General features: G+C 37.3%; 1 protein-coding gene across 1 annotated transcript in view; it reads right to left on the reverse strand.

The window, feature by feature from the left end:
• OSTF1 (osteoclast stimulating factor 1) overlaps window positions 1-12,998 on the reverse strand; it is a 20,737-nt gene continuing 7,739 nt past the window's right edge. Inside the window, exons 3-10 of the mRNA XM_031602374.2 lie at window positions 12,779-12,829; window positions 12,627-12,690; window positions 6,265-6,318; window positions 5,732-5,839; window positions 5,250-5,299; window positions 5,066-5,144; window positions 4,490-4,588; window positions 1-2,340 (exon numbers count right to left, since the gene is read on the reverse strand). Of these exons, the coding sequence (XP_031458234.1) occupies window positions 2,282-2,340; window positions 4,490-4,588; window positions 5,066-5,144; window positions 5,250-5,299; window positions 5,732-5,839; window positions 6,265-6,318; window positions 12,627-12,690; window positions 12,779-12,829 (564 nt within the window). The 3' untranslated portion in view covers window positions 1-2,281. The remainder of the gene's footprint in view (window positions 2,341-4,489; window positions 4,589-5,065; window positions 5,145-5,249; window positions 5,300-5,731; window positions 5,840-6,264; window positions 6,319-12,626; window positions 12,691-12,778; window positions 12,830-12,998) is intronic.

Genomic DNA, 12,998 nt, shown 5'->3' on the forward strand with positions numbered 1-12,998 from the left:
TTTATTTTCATAGGTAGTTTTATTTCACAAGATGAGCAGACAGCTGCATGAGAAAAATGAATCTAAAAAAATTAGCAGTAACTTTAGTTGAAGAAATGTGTTACAGCATTAACTGCCTTCTGATGTATCTGTCCCTCAGGACACTCCAGTAAGGACTTTGAAAAGGCAGCATTGGGGGGATCCAACTTGTATTTCTGACATTAGCCTTCTCCTGCAGCACCCAGATATTCCTGCAGGTGAACAAGCCAGTCTTCTGGCAGTAGTTAAATCTAAATACATAACGTACAAACGTTAAATCTGATCCCACAACTAACTTTCAGGATGAAAAGTCACAGAAGACATCAGATTAGGGTAAACATAAAATCTTTCAAACTTCTGACAGGCAAGCAGTAATTCTGGGGAAAAGCCACCCTCTCCATGAAACAGGGATTTCAACCTTGTGATCTTCACTTACACAGAAGACCCATTTCACAGACATAGGAAACTTCTTCCTTCTCTCCCCTTTTTGCACATCTTTGCTTGCACTGTGCAACTGCACATTAATCAACAGCATTCAGCCTAACATGAGGCCTGAATGTGCTAGCAAAAATTACCAGCTGATAAAATGTGAAGCAGGACAGTTTCTGCCTTTTGAGTCCTACTCAATAATTGTTCTAATGAAAGCTGAGAGGAAAACTTGGCTACTTTTTCTTCTTCCCCTCTAGAACTTTCACTTCTGAGTTCACAAAAAAATGAAATATCGCTTTTCAGCTGACCACAGTATTTCACACGACTGGAACACATGATTTAACACTTCAACAGTTTAGAACTGAAGTGCTTTAACTCTTCTGCAAAGGAAACTATTCATAGATCACTATTTGTGCAGTGTCTCAGCCTCACACTGTTCTGGTCAATCTAAAGAACTTTCTTTGGCATATGTTCATTTGAAAACCCTTACCTGTAGTTTTCTTCTTTCTAGGAAAATAATATGAATATCTGATTCAATATATCTTAGAACTGTAATCTTAGTGCTCTAGACTAATTTTAAAATCCAATGATTTTCTTTTATCCCCCATCTTTCACTCCTTTTGTTGTTGTGTCAAAGTGTCAAAGACTATGTGGTCTTGGACTGAATCTATCAAAGCTGCTAACAGGGAAGTTAGCAGCAAATTTACAAAGTCAGACTGTATTGCAAATTCATGCCACACTCCCTTCCCATCAAAGCAAAGAAATATCCCTCAGTCAGGTGCAGTTTTTGGTTGCAGTTATTTGAGCAATCTAAATTAGTATTTATTAAATTCTGTAGAAAAGCTTGAAAGTGGCTCAATCTTAGCCCTCTTTAATTCACAGGAAGAAACCATGCTTTTAAAAAAATGTTTATTCAGATACCTCTCATGAAGATACCTGCAGTATATTCAATATACATCTTCCCTCATTCCTTCAAAAACACTTAAGCTGTGAGGTAATTTAGGACAAAATATATATAAGGGCACTTAAAAAATAAAAGCAAGAGATCAGTAAACAAATTGTAGGCAGGATAAATAGAAAAATATTCAGTCTTCCTTTCATTACAGTTTCAACAAAATGCACTTCAAAAAGCAAAATAATCAAGTCACTAAGTTGAAAATTAAGTGTATTTCTCAAGCAAAGCTGACTTAAGCAATTACTATACCTGAGTTTACATTTCAGGAATAGGGCCCATAACAGTACAAAAGAAAGAGCATCCAGGGGCAGATCTTGATCTTCCTATCCCTTATACTCAGAAGGACAGGAAAAAAAAAAAAAAGAACACTCAAACCTACAAATTTGTATGCTGTCTTGCTGGCTCCATGTGGGCAGAATATGGTCACTCTCTTCAGCAGCATCTCCATTCATGCCTGTCTGACTGCACAAAGGAACCTATTCCTGCAGAAGCTTTGGGGAATGTTAGCATGGGTGTCCTGCTGTCCCAGAGGGACCTTTTAAGTTTGAAGAATATTATTCCAGAGATGCAAGGCACTTGCTGGGAGGGTCTGAGATGAAAACTGTGCGTTTGGAAGACTGTTTCTCTGTCCATTCAATAGATAAGAGAGGTAAGGCTATGCCACATATCCCCTGTCAGATAATTCCAAAGGAACTCTGATCTAAAATGTGGCATCTCTGATACGCATGAAGATTATTACTTTGGAAAGCATTACTTCGTTCTCACTTATATGCTAAATTGGAAGACGCAATACTCTAAGTAAGATAATGTTATAGTTGTAAAGATATGCTTTGGGAATGAAATAATAACATAGGTTGTAGTTCTCTAGGCTGAAAAAAGCTAATCAGAATCTTCATCATCAAGATATTCCTCTGCATTGCTTAATGTTCGGGCTGTACCTGGAAAGAAACAAAGCTTTCTTTTAGTCTGAGATAAAAATTAGACAAAGCCTCAAATACAACAAAACAGAACAAACCCCCCACTGATTTGCAGTGCTTGACAATTAGTATATGAGAAAACTGATTCCTGTCTCATTTAGTTATGCTAGCACTATACAGACGTTGGGGCTGAAGATCTGCATCTCAAACATGGAGTTCTTCAGCAAGGTCTGCAGTGACACCCTAGTCCTTCATTCAGTGACTAAGCCAGTCCACACACCTCCTTGCCTGTTCTCAGTGTTCTCAGTGACTCTAAGGAGCCATCTTCTGGCTCCTTAGAATACAGCAGAGCTGCCGCTAATTTTACTTTCTGTATGTATGATCTTTAAAGTGCAAACAAAAGGATGACTGAGTTGACAGGCGAGTCTCCACAGTTTTCTTCCAAATGCTTAATCGGCTGCCATTTTTAACACAAAACTGAACACATTCCATCTATCGTCTTCTCTTTCCTCATTTTTTTTTTTGTTTTTTTTCCAAGTGTATCTTACATCTCATTTCTTAGGATATACTTTAACAGTTATGACACATGAATGTGTGCGTTTATACACAAAACAACACATCTGAGCGGTGGTAAAATAACCTTTCAAAGAGCAAACAATATTTTATTGATGGACCGAGATATAAGCTGTATCTGAATAGGAACAGATTTGAAAATGGGGACAGGTGAACTACTGCAACAGGACTGAAATTTTGAAAAAGATCCTTTTTCAAATTAACATTTGCTTGAAATGCTAAAATGTAGAATCAAGAGTCACAGAAAAAAAATAAATTAATACAAATGACTAAGATAATACAGAATAAGAGAAAAGTACATGGACCAGTGGTGTCAGAGATTATAAAAGACCAAACTAATAGAGAGAAATAAGTAAAGAAGCTAAAATGGAACTGCAGTTAAAACTGACATCAGCTCTCATAATAAGGCAACTTGAAAACACAGTGCGAGAGTATCAGAGCCTGCCAGAAGAAGTGCAAAGGATTAAAAACTAGTCAGCTATGAAACAAAAATAATTGAGGAGTGATGCAAATGTAATAGAAGTAGGTAGTATTTCTACAGCCAGGAAACACAACATTAATTCAATTATTTTGGACATTAAAACTGAGAATACTCCCATTATCAGATGTGTTTCTAACAGATAGGAAAAAACAAAGTCAGTGCTCCTAAAAGGATTAGCTATCATTAGAAAAAAATATTTGTATTGAAACAGAGGAAAGCTTGCTCCTAGTTATAGCTGCTTTCTTGCAAGTCAAAACTGATGTCAATTTTGTCAGCATTTTCTAATAAATCCTGGTACTACCTCTTGTTATCAAAAAACTGGTTGCTATTTTTGCCACAACTGAGCCTCCTAAAGCTCCTTTCAACTATTCCATCATTTATCCACAAGTTTGTATACCTTTGGTTCTCATGCTTTCCATACAATGGTACAGTTGCCAGACTGCATATCCCAATTCAGTCCTTGTTCAGCTTTTTAAAGTGGCCTTATATCTCCTTTTTGGGATTTGTTGTTGTTGTTTTCAGTTTGTTTGTTTAGTTTGTTTTTAAACACAGTCAGTGTGCTATTAGAAGGGATGAACACAAGTGGGAGGCAGTGAAACTATTCTGATAAATACTGTGCAAGCATTTTTTCTTTATTTCTCTAATGGAGAGTCAAATTGGTGAAATACAGGAATAAGAAATTTAAAAAAGAGCAAAAAGAAAACAAAAGAGAAGTTTCTGTTGATGTTGGCTTAGTTTGGAGTAACAGGTGTGATTAAGAAGGCACCAACCATATTGTTTCATACCCTGTTTCTTACAGTGTAATACTCTTAAAGGAAGTTTGTTTCCATCCTTGCTTTTCTTCTGAATAGCCCAATTGTTTCTACAACAAACTCCTCTGACTCTTGCTGACAAAAGATGGCATTTTGCAGAGAGTGAGTAACACTGAATGTTATGAACCACAGGCCTCTATCAGAACTCTGCTGAACATTCCCATTCAGATAGACCCTTCCAAACAAACTCTTATCCCATGTATTGCCAAAGTAGTTATTACAACTATCAACATGTTGATATTTAGTTTAAATAGTAAGCGTCCTCAAAAGATGAAAAACATATTGGAAGAAAAATCAGAAATACCTGCAGTCTGTTTCTTCTTAAGAAGTGAAGCACAAGCTGCATTGGTTGCCATGTCTAAAGCCAGTTTCTTCTCATTGTTCTTCAGATCTGTTCTTGCCCCTTTATAACAGAAAATTCCCATCATGACTTATTGTCCAGGTACATTTTAAGCAATGGTATTATGAGAAGATTTTCAGTAGCATGGGTAAAACAATTCAGAGTAATAAACAAGGAAATCTCATCTGTGGACTGATCTGAAGCAGACTAAAAGCTAAGAATGTTCTTCCATAAGCTACAGTTATTGGGGAAATTGTTGGCTGTTCTCCCTCTCGTTTCAGGAAGCAAATGGAACTGCTGTTCTAGGGTTAAGTTCCTAATTTTGTCTATAAAGCAGAAAAAAAATTTATCTGGAGCAGATAAAATGTCTATTTCTCAAACAGCTGCCAAATTTTCTGCAAGGCTTATACAATCAGGCAGGCTAGCTGGCTAGGGACTGTACCTGGGTTATAGGAAAGGAGTTTAAAAAACACACATTAATAAACATTCAGGAAGCTAGTCTGCCATACAAATTGTTGAAATCTTGGTGAAGATCTTTACCCTTCGCCAGCAGCATCTCTACAATATCTGCATAACCTTTCCATGCAGCAGCATGCAAAGCTGTGTCTCCCAATTTGTTCTGTGGAGTTAGAGGGAAAAGCAACAGGATTAAAACACAGCAAAAAAAATCTTCTGGCTTGTACCATGAGTGAATAGCATCACATCTTTAGTGTAAGGGTCCTACCTGCTGGTTCAACTCTAGGTTTGCTTGGGTAAACAGAACATCCACTATATCTGCAGAGAACAGAGAAAAATAGGAGTTTAGTGGAAACTGTGCTTATTTGCATACAGGATATAGATCTTAGTTGAAATTCAATGAAAGAAAGATCCAATCAGTTAATGAAAATCTCTAACAGCCAGAAAACATTTAGAAAACAACCGTTAGTCACCATGAAACACTACAATAAAATATAAAACACTTTTTTTTGGTCTGTCCTTCTTACTACTCTGCTTCTAACAGTACAGTGATTAGAATGACCCCTCCAATAGCAGCAACAAAATACACAGCATTTGGCAGATCTGAACTTCACTTTAATTCTTTAAAAAAAAACAGAATAGCATAAGAAAATCCTGGCTTTATCATTCAGCACAGTGACTTTATCAATCTGTCTTACAAACAAGTGAAGAAAATTAAGAGTCAGTTATTTTAAATTAATTCTTTCATACCTTTGTGGCCTCCATGGCATGCCCAATACAGAGCTGTATTTCCAGCTTTATCTAAGCCATTGACCCCAACTCGGTTATCCAAACACTCTCTCAACCAGCTTAGGTTGCCTGAAAAAAAATTCCATTTTATTGATTATTTTTCTTTAAAAAGTTAACAGAATAATTAAAAGCACTCAGTTCTCTCTGTTCTATGAACAAACCAGGTGAAAAAATTATTACCAGCATCAGTTACAGCTTGTGGCTTTTTAGTATATAACAAACATTTCTTACTCCATTCCCAGGAGATCTTCAGGTACCTGTACCTGTGTAACACCAGTCATTTTTGCTGTGCATACAATCATGTCATATTTAGTGGCAATTCTACCAGGCTGTAACCAGCTTCTGAAAGCTGCAATACTTCATTAGATAGTTAGGTCAAAATACCAGGGAACCAAAACAGACAAGATATCCTCATCCTAGATATATTTGTTATTTTAGCACAAAACAGTCTTCTAGCATTAGCATTACACAACCAAAATCCAAATCACACTTACCTCGCTTGGCAGCTTCATGCAGTGGGTTATCAATAGACTCTGCTTGTTCTGCCACTGAAATAAAACAGATAATAAATTCTACTAAGTCTGAAACAGGGTATTTGATATCTGCACGGAAATAAAGCTTTTTCTTAGTTCTGGAAGTGCCAGTAATACATGTTCAATCTGAATGTGAACAGAGACTTGGGAACGATAAAACTAGACCATGGGTATCTAACCCTTGGGTTTGCCTGTGCTGCAGTAAGTGAAGATGAACTGTCTGGGGCCACAAACAAACCATGGAACAGAACTAACGTACATAAGTAACAAAACTTTATATATATATATATATATATATATATATATATATATATATATATATACACACATAAAAACTTTTGTATGTATACATTATATATATATATATATATTATATAACAAAACACAATAAATAAATAACATATATATGTATGTTATTAAAACATAAAAAAAAAAAAACACAACAAAAACATAAAACTAGTCAGATATTTGACCTTGTTTACATGAAACTAATGCATCAGTGTCTGGTTCAATGGAAATGGTTGCAATTCTCAGTGAGCTCTCAAGACGTTTGTTAGATATTTTTGATGAAATATTACTCTTCCTGTGATTCATCCTTGAAAACAGTTGTTCATAAATGTATACATTGCCAAGAAGTTATGATGTGAATACGGTGTGATTGTGAACCACAAGATATTTTTCTCTGTTAAGGCAGGTCTTATAAAAATTTAGTATCGTAGAATTGTAGAATTAAGAATGGCCTGGGTTGAAAAGGACCACAATGATCATCTAGTTTCAACCCCCCTGCTATGTGCAGGGTCACTAACCACTAGACCAGGCTGCCCAGAGCCACCGCCAGCCTGGCCTTGAATGCCTCCAGGGATGTGGCATCCACAGCCTCCTTGGGCAACATGTCCCACTGAGTCACCATCCTCTGTGTGAAGAACTTCCTCCTAATATCTGATCTAACACTCCCCTGTCTCAGTTTAAAACCATTCCCCTTGTCCTATTACCATTCACCCTTGTAAACAGCTGTTCCCCCTCCTGTTTATATGCTACCTTCAAGAACTGGAAGGCCACAATGAGGTTTCCCCAGAGCCTTCTCTTCTCCAAGCTAAACAAGCCCAGTTGCCTCAACCTTTCCTCATAGGAGAGGTGCTCCAGCCCTCTGATCATAGTAAAGAGACATGGACAAGTTTTCCATTAAGTTGAATGCCTGACTGCAACTACATGCATTCCTTTTGAAAATGTGCAATGTGCAGCAATGTATTTACATCTACTAAAAATGGATTTGCAAATTTTCTTGTATATTTATCTTTTTGGAGATCTTGAAACCTATGCTAAAATCACTTTATCAAAATTGAAAGCAAGGCTGCATATTTTTCACTGTTCATGAGTCTATGTTTAGCCAACACATCAAAATGCACATAATTATTTGCCATAATCTGAGCTTGCCATAATTTAAGTTTCATTTTGAACACTGTAACCATTTGATAAGTTGATTCTCAAATTGAAAATACACTTTGAATTTGATTAAACAAGTGGTCAAATACACCAAAAATGCTAACTCTATGAGCCCTTCTTCATCCTTAAGTTCGGCACAAGTTTTCCTTTTGATTCCATTAATGACTACATTCCATTTTGCAAATCATAAAATCTTTTAGCATTTCACCCCAGCCACCTTCCTTCAGAATGGTAAATGATGCCCCAACAATCAGTATCCATACTTTTTAAAAACTCCTGAACTGGCCATGCTTCACTCCACCGGACTTTATGAAATTCACAGCTTTGCTGATGACGTGTATGGCTTTATCCATTTTTAAAGCTTTCACACACATTTTCTGGATGCATGACACAATGATATTTCATCAAACGTGAGCTGCTGGTGGCAACTGCATCATCTCCTATTAATCTTATAAATTCCTATTTTTTACCAACCATCACCAAGGCAATGTTGATAGCTATACTACATACATTAACAAGGGTTCAGGAAAATCACTCTAATATAATTTTTACTGCTTCATACAGATAAAGAGATTTAGTCGTGTCTTTTAACAGCATCAAAGAAACCATTTATTCAGTCATACTATATTCATCAACAATACCTCCAAAGAAAACAGCAAGTTCAGCCATATATGTAGTACCACTGCCTTCACCTATCACCCAAGTTCAGAATTCAAAATTGGCAGTTTTACTCGCCAAATTTTTATAGATGCTCCTATTTCTTCAATCCACTTGGCTACAGTCTGCTGAGTCAAACTGATTTTAGAAAAATCTTATTTCAGGGCACAATATATCTGCCATGCTTTCCAAACATTGCTCAATAAACTCACCACCAGTAAGGTTTTCATTGTTTTGCAGTCAGATTTGCTACCACCTAACAAGCTTTTATAACAGTCTTTTTAAAAGTTTTTAAACTTTTTTAACTTTTTAAAAAAGGTTTTGTTGAGATGGCAGACGTTTTCAGTTCCACTACCTCTTTACAAAGCACTCCTTGATATGCAATGAATCTGATAGCACGTTTTTGCAGATGTCTTTCCAAATTATAATCTTTGAAAACTGACAGTTTCCTTACAAATTAAGCATAGTGTCATACTATTTGTCAGGACAAAAAACTACTCACCTGTCCTTGTTTGTTGAACACTCTTCCTTCACTCAAAATTTTTCTTTTACTGTGTTTTGCTTTTTTTCTGAGATGCAATGAGGCAGGTTGAGATACGAGCATTGGAAATCACTGTTTTTTTCCTAGCAAGCAGCACAAGCACGTGCCATGTGTAACATAGGGCTTTATGCAGCTGACTGCAAGTGGTGGGAGGAAGAGGCAGATTCAGCCCTCTGCCCTCTCCATGTCTTTATTCCAATCCCAACAGGGCTGACCATACTCAGTGGTTTGACTGTTTCCAAGAGATGGGTGGGCACTTGGGGCAGCCTGCCATGATGGAGCATGGTCTCTGCATTGTGAAGTGTGCCAGGCAACATGCAACCTGCAAGTTGGATATGCCTAGACTAGTCAAATAAAACTCAATATATTGTGTATGGAAAAGCAATTCAAAGAATAGCCTGTAAAAACTTCCAACAGCAGCACTGAATTGATCAGCAGCTGCAGGTCACTGGCAATCTGGTAATATACTACCTCAGTTGTTACATGCCTTTCTACAGTTATAAGATGTTCTTAAGCAGCTGCACGCAGCTAGGCTTTCAACCTATAGATTGCCATCTGTAGTTATGAGAGAATTATTTGCAAGGGTTATCTAGAGGGTAACTAAGAAAACCCATGGTCATTACAATTTATTTTACAGAGGTTTTTATTTTCTCTGGAAAACTTAGAGGAGATCTGAGGATCAAAACCACTTAACCGAAGAATACAGATGGAAGTTCAGGCTTCTGTAGATCTTCTCTTCATCTCATAAGCTTTAGGATTTATTGGGGAACAGTACCCACCAGTTCCTGGTCAGTGTTCTGTTGCAACAGCAAAAAGAAAATGAACAGTGCAGTGGAACATTTGGAAGTCAGGTTGTGATTTGGCAACTCCTTTTTAAAAATCTTTTTAGGTAGAAATGTCTGAAACTACTAAGAGTTCAATTTGAGATAAGTAGGCTCTCCAAACCCCTGCTCTGCAGCTTATTAAAAAGGCTGGGACAACGTAAGAGTATGTCTCTGAGATCAAACTGTTATTACCATCAGGTGCAAAGCAGGTAAATATAACATACTTTAGCTATAAAAAACGGAATACTAAGGATAATCATGACCTATCCAGACCTTTTCTTACTTTGGTGTATATTCCTCCCGTAACAATCTGCAATTGCAACATTTCACATTTCTGCCTCTAGCTGTGAGTAAAATAAAATATGCATGTTAGATACCAATATTTCAAGTTTGTGTAAACAATGAACAGAATCATAATACACAGAATCATAGACCTCTAAGATGATCCAGTTCAATCATCTACCTAACACCAGTATTTCCCACTAACCCACGTCCCTCAGTACTACATCCAAAAGCTTCTTGAAAATCTCCAGGAACAGTGATTCCACCACCTCCCCGGGCAGTTCATTGCAGCACACAACTACTCTTTCAAAGATTTTCCTAATGTACAACCTGCATCCCCCCTGGCACAACTTGAGACCATTCCATCTAGTCAATACAGAGCCAAAGAAGCTGGTCCCAGAGCAGACAGCCATCAAACAAATAAAATACCCCACTGACATTGAATAGTGCTTGTATTGCAAAGCAGCAATGCTAGTATCACTGGCAGAAAGCTAAAAATAATTTTGTTCTTATAAAACTTCAGTAATAAAGAGTTCACTAATAAATATTTTTAACGCAGATAACTTTGGATCCTGGCTTCGTTAGCTTTTCTATTCAATGTCTTAAAACATGTTCCTTCAAGCCCAGCAGATGGAGCACAAGGCCTCACCAGAGCCTAAGTATTTCCATATTTGTCTCCACTTTTCTCAAAAAGATTGCAAAGGAGCACAAGGTAGCAATGTTTCTATAGTTAAGACTAAATCTAGGCTGTCTTATTGTGATAGCCAACGAAGGAGACTTTGGGGCATTGTGCACTCTTTGTTTAAAGAAGACAGATTTCTAGTATTTTTCATTTTTAGTTCTTACATAGACTTCTGTTCTGCTTACACACATTAAATTTTTGCAAATGCACACACACTTCTCTGGCCTGAAAATCAATGACTGCTTGAGGTTGGAACTGCTTGAGGTCACTTGGTTCAATCTCTCTGCTCAAGCTGGGAGATCCAGAGCAGGCCCATGTTCAGGCTGCTGTTGAAGACTTCCAAGGAAGAGACTACAACCTCACTGGGCAATCTGTACCAATGCTCTGTTACCTGCATGCTGAAGAAGTGCTTCCTGATGTTCAAAGGGAACCTAATGTTCCTGTCTGTGGTCCTGGCACTAGGCACCACTGTAAAATACCCAGTTTCATCTTCTTTGCATTCTGCCTTCACATATTCATACATGCTAATAAGGTCCCAACTGAACCTTCTCTAAGAGAAGCTCCTTAAGCCCTCCTTATAGGTATGGAGTCCCTTCATCATCTTCATGACCCTTCACTGGCCAATCGTGAGCATACCCATGCCTCTCTTGTATGGCAAAGCCCAAAATTGCACACAGCACTCCAGGTACAGTCTCACCAATGCTGACAGAAGCAAAATGTTGCTCAGATAATTTTTCAGTAGTTTTCCAAAATGATCACAGTGGAAACACAGATAGAAATGGCTGTTGGTTTAAATACAGCACACTGCAATGTCCAAAGGAAATAAAAATACAGGTAAATATATTGAAATCATTATCTTATATAACAGTAACTGCTCTGGCAGATGGCAAGAGCACAGTCAATCCAGAAGTCGCAATGGTTTTCTAAAAATGAAACTGCATGCCAGGGTCCAAATAATTGCACTATAGCCTTCCACTCATATCTCTCCCTATCTCTTCTTCAGGGCAGGGAATCATAGCACTGCTACCATTGTGTCTCCTGGTGAAGAAACGACAACACAAAGCAACCACACTGTTACCAAAATACTAAGAGTTTTGATGCAATCTGTCATGTGACATGACTACTCTGCCTACATTTCCGGGGAGGACTTTAAAGAATTGTGTTAACTGTGTTTGTGGCTTTTCAAAGTGATTTTAGTTGAATGTGAAAAAGCAATTACGATTCTGTCAAAGCAGAATTTTCTGTGGCTGAAGACCTTCAGTAAAAAGCAACAAATGGCAAACAGAGCAGTGAGGAAAAAAACAAACAACAAAACAACTGCCAGAGTATATCTACAGAGTTGCTTACCATCTTCTTTATCTTCCTGTCCATATAAGAGCTTACTTAACTATTTGAGTATTGATTTATTGATTAGCTTGGTAAGAAGCCGCCCCATGCTGTGTCAGACTCCTTGATCTCCAAGTCACTGAAGGCTGTGCCTGCCTATCATTACGTTTACTTAGAAAAAACAAGAAACAGACTGAACAAATACCGCTGATGAGAAAAATCTTAAAAATGAGTATACATTCATCACAGATACAAAGAATATAAGGCTATGAGCTTTGTGTGTACTCTGTAGAACTCTCCTCTATTTCTGTTTTTTTCTCTCCCAATTAAAAGTGTCTGTTCTCACGTGCGCATCCAGAAACAAACACTTGGCAAACTCACAGCCTGTATGCTGCTGATGGATGGCGGTAAATGATATTGTAGAAATACTCTGAAATACTCTGGCAGAGTACTGTCAAATGCCAGCATTTTTTACCAGTTTCTGAAAGTGAGCGTATCAGTAATCTTCATATAGCTATTTCATTTGATTGTAAATAATCTTACCAAAGGAAAATATTCTAGACATTACCGTAGTTGCTTGGAATTAGTCCAGTTCTCCCCTTGCAAGTTCCTTTCCACCAATTTGTATCACTCTGGAGAGAAAGGGGAGAAGAGTTTAAAAGGGATATACTGCATCTCAGAAACATTTGGACGTATGTGTATGGGATGTATCAGACTTACCATGTCTGAGATGTAAATGATATCACCTTCTTCAAAGTACAGTTCATCTGGCTTAAAGAAAAAAAAATAAAAAAGGTAAATAGAAATACAAATATCTGTACTTAGATAGAATAATCACCTGTAAAAAGTAGAATATATTGAACATTTCTTTCAAAATATTAACACCTCTAATTCTGTAGAAACTGGATAACTGCCTAACAGTCTGCAGTTTGACTTAATA

Source organism: Phasianus colchicus, chromosome Z (genome assembly GCF_987193195.1).
Source record: "Phasianus colchicus chromosome Z, bPhaCol1.hap1.1, whole genome shotgun sequence".
Classification (NCBI taxonomy): Eukaryota; Metazoa; Chordata; class Aves; order Galliformes; family Phasianidae; genus Phasianus; species Phasianus colchicus.